Source organism: Zonotrichia leucophrys, chromosome 1, assembly GCF_028769735.1.
Source record: "Zonotrichia leucophrys gambelii isolate GWCS_2022_RI chromosome 1, RI_Zleu_2.0, whole genome shotgun sequence".
Lineage (NCBI taxonomy): Eukaryota > Metazoa > Chordata > Aves > Passeriformes > Passerellidae > Zonotrichia > Zonotrichia leucophrys.
Window position 1 is genome coordinate 28,656,253 of NC_088169.1, and position 6,893 is coordinate 28,663,145.

A 6,893-nucleotide genomic window follows, 5' to 3' on the forward strand; every position below is an offset into this window, starting at 1 on the left:
ACTTTTCCCATCACTTCTGGCAAATCTATTCCTGCAACTTAACTTTCTACTGAAGCTGCAAGCCAAATATTTTGCTTTGCAGAACAGAAATCATCTGATGATAAGAACTCACTATCTGGGACATGAGTAATTCATATTATGGATTGAGAGATAATTAAACATGGTAAATATAGTACTTTCAGGAGACTTTGCTCATAACAGAAACCACACTGAGGGACCTGCAGTTCAGCAATGGCACAGATTTTCCTGAAAAAGAGGGAAGTATTATATATGTTCATACACTTAAACTCTCTCCGGTGGCTTGCCTTTTTTTAGATTCCATTTTTAGCTCTTAGGAAACAAATAATTTTGAAGAATGAGATATGTTAAGAAATATTTATTAGATCTAAGCTACTCTTTCATAAAGTCATTTTTTTAAATGTTTTAAACTGTGCAGATCACTTGTGCTTGACCATAACAAGGCAATAAAAGTATCCTTCTGTTCACCACAGAAGAGCATTTAGCTCCCTAATCATGTTGCTTAGTGCATCAGTGCTAAAAAGAATAGCAAAGAATCATCATTGAACTCTTACCAAAGCAGGAATTGACAAAGCCATACCACCTACAAGCATGGTCCCCTCCGATCCATTTGCCACGGATGTTGGATGCAAAACTGAGGGTAGTGCCCGAGATGCACACTAACATGTCACTGACACTGATGTTCAGGAGAAGCATGTTGACTGGGTTACGCAGGGTTTTAAACTTGCAGAAGAGGATGAGGACAATCAGGTTATTCAAGAAACCAAAAAACAAGATTAATCCAAGAAAAACAGCCACTACTGTGTGCCCACTTCGTGAGAGTCCAGCCCTTGGCTCAAGAGGATGTGCAGGTGCACCAAAGCTCAGGTTATACATCCAAGTGTGGTTCATTTCGGACTTTGCCATGGATCAGTGAGGGCAGAGATGCTGGGTGCCATTTGCTGAAGCAGTTTCACAGAAGTCATTCCATCACAGATTAAATCCTCTCAGGAGCCTTGTCATCTTTGCTCAGATGAGGCATCTCTTAGATGGTTATGCAGGTGTCAAACACTGTATTGCAGCACAGGACTATTTTCCTGCACTGTGTCTTTCCAGGGGTCTGCTCTGCAGTAACTCCAGGGCAACAGAATCAAGTGAAAAATCACCTCAAATTCATCTTTCTTGCTTAAACCTAGGATAATATTAGGTGATCTTTTTTAATGTTCAAATTGGAAGGTATCTTAAAAAGATGCTTCAGCATGGTCTCCTCCTTCAGAGCAAAGGACAGCCCTATCAATGGCAGCTACCCTCCTTTCCTCTGACAATGGGTGTCCTTCTGAAAAAAGAGAAAAAACAAATAGTTAAAACCAAACAACTCTTTCCACACAAAAACCAAAAAATAAGTGCATCATTTATTAACAGCTCCTCCTGTATTGAACTGTAACAAATATCTCTCATTTTCAGTTTTTACTCTGATTTTTAACAGAAACATCCGTTTGTTCACATTTCCTTGGATGTTTCAAGCAATTTTTCCCTAGCTCACAGTTTAGTATGGAGAAGGTCGTTTGCACCTTCCTAGCAAAGTTCCTCATGTGAGCAAATGCATGCTGAAACTTATCTTTTGCATCAGCTTCCCAGAGGAAGAACTCTGTCTTCCTCCACATTAAGTCAATCTACACCAAGAGAAGTTTCACTTTTGGCTTGACTTTAATTAAAATGATGACAAATTTAGGAGAAGGTATTTCTTTACCCAGAAAGAAAAATATCAAATGCCATCCCTCAAGCTCTCATGTGCACGCAAAGGTCTGCAGATCTGTGATAACAATATCTCTCCTCCCACAATTACCAGTGAACAGATGTCTTTATTATTTACAAAGCAGACACCCAAAGGCTCACATCTCTCCTATCACAGGCATAAATTTTACCCACATGGAGTGAACACATTGCTTGTGTGCTTTGTGAAACAATAGTGTTTAGTGTGGATTCACAATTACATAGCCTACCTTCTTTGTGGTTGCAGGCAGATCCTGCACAGAATTATATATATATATGAATTTCCACTCCTCAGTGCAAAATGCATGATACCGATAGCTCGCTGGACTAAAAAAATTTGAAAGCTTCTCTTTCATGTGTCATGTACTCCTAGAATAATTGCACACCTGTTAAAATGGAGCATCTCCTATATTACTCCTAACTGCTGTTTCCTGGAAATTGTGCTGTAGAAAAACATGTATTTAGCAACTGGAAAATTGTGAGTTCAGTTTACTGAAGATTCAGAGGTTGCTTGCTTTTTTCTTTTATATCTTGGTGTCATGATAAGAATTTAGAATAAGTATTTTGTCTATTTCTCTACTTTCACAAATTCACTGTGCTAAATGTTACAGTGATTTTAAAGTCTAACATATACAAATTGTCTTAAGGATTTTTTCTTGTGAGTAAATTATGCACACTTCACAGATCTTCTACTGTTTGGTCATTGAGAATCTGAAACACTGATGCTTTCTGATTTTTTCCTCCCCCTTTAGGAGGTACATGATAATTTTTGTTGGAAAGGGTCCCAGGTAGCATATCTAAGAGAAAAAACTTTTTAAGTCCTCTTCCTGCAAACTAACTGGGCCTAACCATCAATATACTCTAAATTGTATGCAGTGTTTAAAAGAACAGAGTGAAAATTTAGTGGAACAAAAACCAAATCTTAAAAATACTCTTCTGAGCATTTCTCCCATGCAAACAGGCTGAGATAGTTGGGGCTGTTCAGCCTGGAGAAGAGAAAGCTCTGGAGAGACCTCGTTGCAGCCTTTCAGTACTTCAAAGGGATTTTAGAAAAATGGGGAGAAACTTCTTAGCAGAGCCTGTAGCAAAGGGGTAAGGGTTTAAAACTGGTTAGTTCAGGGTCAATAATGAAGAAGTTTTTTATGGCAAGGTGAGGTGAAACACTGGAACAGGTTGCGCAGAGCTAGATGCTCATCCCTGGAAGTGTTGAAGGTGAGGTTGGACAGGGCTCTGAACAACCTGATTGAGTTGATGTCCTTGCTTATTGTAGGAGGGTTATACTAGATGACCTTTAAATGTCTGTTCCAACACAAATTACCCCATGATTAAAAATTCAGCTCAAAATATAAATAATAAATAGGTCTACTATACAGTCATCCTGCATTCTTAAAAACATATCAAGAGTTCATATTTTTAGTGCTTGCAAAAGGACATTTACTCCTGGATGGGACTCAGCTGATTACAATTGAGCAGTGTGACACCAGGTGTGCAGGTCCAGCCCAGTGTGCAGGTCATGTCTCCATGGCCATCACTCACACAGCTTTAGCTGGCCAAGTTCTGCCCTGGTGTGTTGGGAAATTATACTTTAATGCACAGGCAAGATGAGCAGGTCCTGAAAGTTCAGTGTAAGACACATTTTAAAACAATATTACTTGATATCAAAATATGACAAACACGATGCACAAAGATGAGCTTCAAAAAGTTTTGGTGAATTTAAGAGACAAAGGTCTGCAGAGGAAGACATCTGAAGATCTGGGTTATGTATGAGTAAGTCTTGTTTTAGGAGCTCATGTATTAAGTGCTACGTTTTTTACACTTATGGATGAGGTAAAAACTAAATTCAGATTTCAAAAAAGCTCTAAACTCCCATAACTAATCCCTTGAAGAATGGGTCCAAGTTTACCTAATGTTAGCATTTAACTGAAAAATACACATTATTGTTGAAAAACACTTGTAGATGAGCTTTGTGCTCAAAGCTTTTGTGTTCATTTGATTTTCTTTTTTTTTTTTTTCTCCTCCAGAGAGATAGCTTGGTTTAATAGAGGTTACTCTGGAACTCTATAAACCCTGTCTTACAGGTGACACTCTGCATTCCTTAGGGCTCCATGACCTAGGACAGCCTGAACCCTCCCAGTTCTTAGCAGGAAGCTAGGAGCTTGCAGAATTGCCAATTCTGCTACTCAAAAAATGTTTAAAAACCCCAAAACAATAAAACCTACAATACCATCCAAGGCAAGCAAATGAGCATCCAGTTAGTCCCCTTGAATTTGTCAGAGTTGACAGGGAATGGAAAACATACCCAAAGTGATAAAAAACATATGGCCAGGTGAAATGGGCCAAAAGTTTGTTTAATGTCACCACCAATTAAATCCTGCATCTGTTGACTGGTTCTGACAGTAAAAGTCTAAAGATGCAGCAAAACAGACACCCATCACTGCTTGTATTTTCTCTGAAGTAGTCTGTTGGAAAAAAATAAGGTTTCAGAAGATGTTAGATCAGCTTCTGGGAGTACAGGCTTTAATACTGAGAATGAGAGGCTTCTTTTCACACTTGACACCATGCATTAGTTTGAGCAGTGAAGCTGGTTTGTTTCCTTTCTCACTTTTCTACCAAATAACTTATTGAACACATTAGCTTCACAGGTTTCCAGCTGGGAGATTCTTTACCATCTTCTTTTGCAACATTGTGCAACATGCCAAAGATCATGCTTAATTCACTTTAAATATTTAAAATCTGAAGAAAAGACATAAAATAAATAAAATCAAACTTCATATTACTAAAAAAAACCTTATCCTTTTCCATCATATCTACATTGTTCTCTTGGGGTATAAAAGAGCTATAAAAAGCCCTCTTATGTTTACATATTCAGACAATCTAAATCAACTCGTTGCTCACTTCATACAAAATCAATTTTAAAATAGCTGTTTTCCTTCATTTAAGAACTTGTATTTCTAATGAAAAGTTAAATTAAAAAACAAACAGACAAAAAACATCCAAACAAACCCCTCTACATAACATTTCAAAGACAATCCCAGATGAAATTTTATGAAGAATCACTTTTTTGACCTGCTAACAGAATTATGACAGCAATAGTGTATTTTTAAGTTGACATACATTTAACCTTGTGTTCCAGATGAGAAACTGAATTGTTTTTAACAGAAAACATCCAAAACCATAGGTATCATCTGAAACAATTGTTTTAAAACACAGCTGAAAGATGGATCACGGGACTTCACAACACTGAAGTCAGAATTCCCATCTGTTCTGGATTATTTTTCCATGCTCCAAGCCATGCTGCAAGATTTCAAGAGATCCAGAGAGAACTTTAGAGCTAAGCTAGAAGACTGAGAGGAAGTTCTATGGTTCAGAAGTTTGGGTATCTCCCAGCTCCCAAAGCCTCCTGTCTGCGCAAGAATCTCTCGTATGCAGATCACCAGATTAACTTTCAGCAGTTGACGTTCACGACAGAGACAGACATGGAAATGAGAACAACGTAAGTACAGAACACATGCAGTGATGAAGTTACACGTTTGAATGCTGTACTATTTACTCAAGGGGAAAATCTAAGTGTGGCAAACCCATGCTTTTGAAAAAAAAAAAAGCTACTATCATTTAAAATATTCAAAGTTAAGGCAACCCCTCTTACGCAAGAAGAGGAAGTTTATGCACAGAAATGTCTGCGGTACGAGTACATCAGACCCGCTCCTGAGCTGGGCTGAAGCCATCAGAGCCCGAGCCGGGACGGCGGCGGCGGCAGCGAGGACTGAAGGCACCTCCCGAGTGCCCGGGCTCACCCTAGGCTTCTAAACACCGCACCAAGCAAAAGCCTCTCCAGCCGACCTCCGCGTCCTTCACAAACTTTTTACACTTCTTTGGGAGGGGAGTGGAGAATGGCACAGTACGCTGGGAGAAGAACCCACCTGTATCTTTCATCCACAGCAACCCAAAGGGAAAACGCGCACCCAAGCGTGCGGCAAACGCGTCCCGAGCGGCGGCATCGGGAGCCCCGGCACCGGGCTGCCCTCCCCGGTGGGAGCGGAGCCGCGGGGCGGCGGGATGGAGGCGGCGGGCTCGCCCTGCCCGCACACGTCCTTCTCCTTCTCCCCTCCTCGGTGGGCTGCGAGGACATGCAGCTCCGAGAGGGCGGGGGAGAGTGAGCAGATGGCTTTGCCAAGTTAAAGGACAAGAGCGATGCGCATCTCGTCCCGTTCCCGCCCGCCACTCCCGGTGCTGCTCCCCAAGCTCCGCCCGTGCCGGGGCGGTGCCGCAGCCCGAGTGTCCAGCACGGCGGGCACGCAGCGCTCTACGATCCGCGCCCAGCACCCGGCACGGCGGGCACGCTGCGCTCTACGATCCGCACCCAGCGATCGGCACCCAGCGCTTGGCACGGCGGGCAGCCAGCGATCCGCGATCTGCACCCAGTGTCCGCACACAGCGCCCCGGGATCCGCACACAGCGCCCCGGGATCCGCATCCCGCTCGGCCGCCCCTCCTGCGCCGGGGCTGCTCCCCCAGGGCATCCCTGGTGGTGCCTCACGGCTGCACAGCGAGCTTGGGCTGGGCGCTCTTTTCACGCTTACTGCTGTAAAACACTTTTTTTGGTGTTGTTAAGCAAGCAGGCATAAGCACCTGCTCGGCAGCGGTCAGGAATGCAGTTTAAACACGTGTCAGAATGTGGCGGGTTTGACTTGACAAAACTAAAACCAGACATATCTTAAGTGTAACTTTTCACTCATCTGCTTTGTCTGTGTTTTCCAGAAATCTTTACATTTTAAGCATTCACAGACTGATCAAACACTATGGTTGCTGTGTGCTGAAACCAATGTTTTCAGAAATATGTCTGTTTGTCACAGAAATGGCATGAGGCTTGAAAAGCTATGTAGTGTTGTGTCTTCCTGTCACTACTACTGCCTACTACTATACTGCTCTTTGGGACACACTGCTCTGGTCTTTCCACAGAGGGAAAAAAAAGTGCCCATGGGGAATGAATTGCTGGATAAAACCACTGAGAGAAAAACATTCTAGGGTATACTTTGCTTTGTTGAACGTCTCTTCGTTCTGGTTCTTGCTGAATTTCTAATGAGTCTTTTAAATTTGTAGATCACAGTTAAAGCCTGTAAAGTG

General features: G+C 42.1%; 1 protein-coding gene across 1 annotated transcript in view; it reads right to left on the reverse strand.

The window, feature by feature from the left end:
* Positions 1-5,904, reverse strand: part of LOC135446301 (pinopsin-like) — a 78,033-nt gene extending 72,129 nt beyond the window's left edge. Inside the window, exons 1-2 of the mRNA XM_064710080.1 lie at positions 5,691-5,904; positions 573-1,333 (exon numbers count right to left, since the gene is read on the reverse strand). Of these exons, the coding sequence (XP_064566150.1) occupies positions 573-924 (352 nt within the window). The 5' untranslated portion in view covers positions 925-1,333; positions 5,691-5,904. The remainder of the gene's footprint in view (positions 1-572; positions 1,334-5,690) is intronic.
* Between the last annotated feature and the right edge of the window lie 989 nt (positions 5,905-6,893).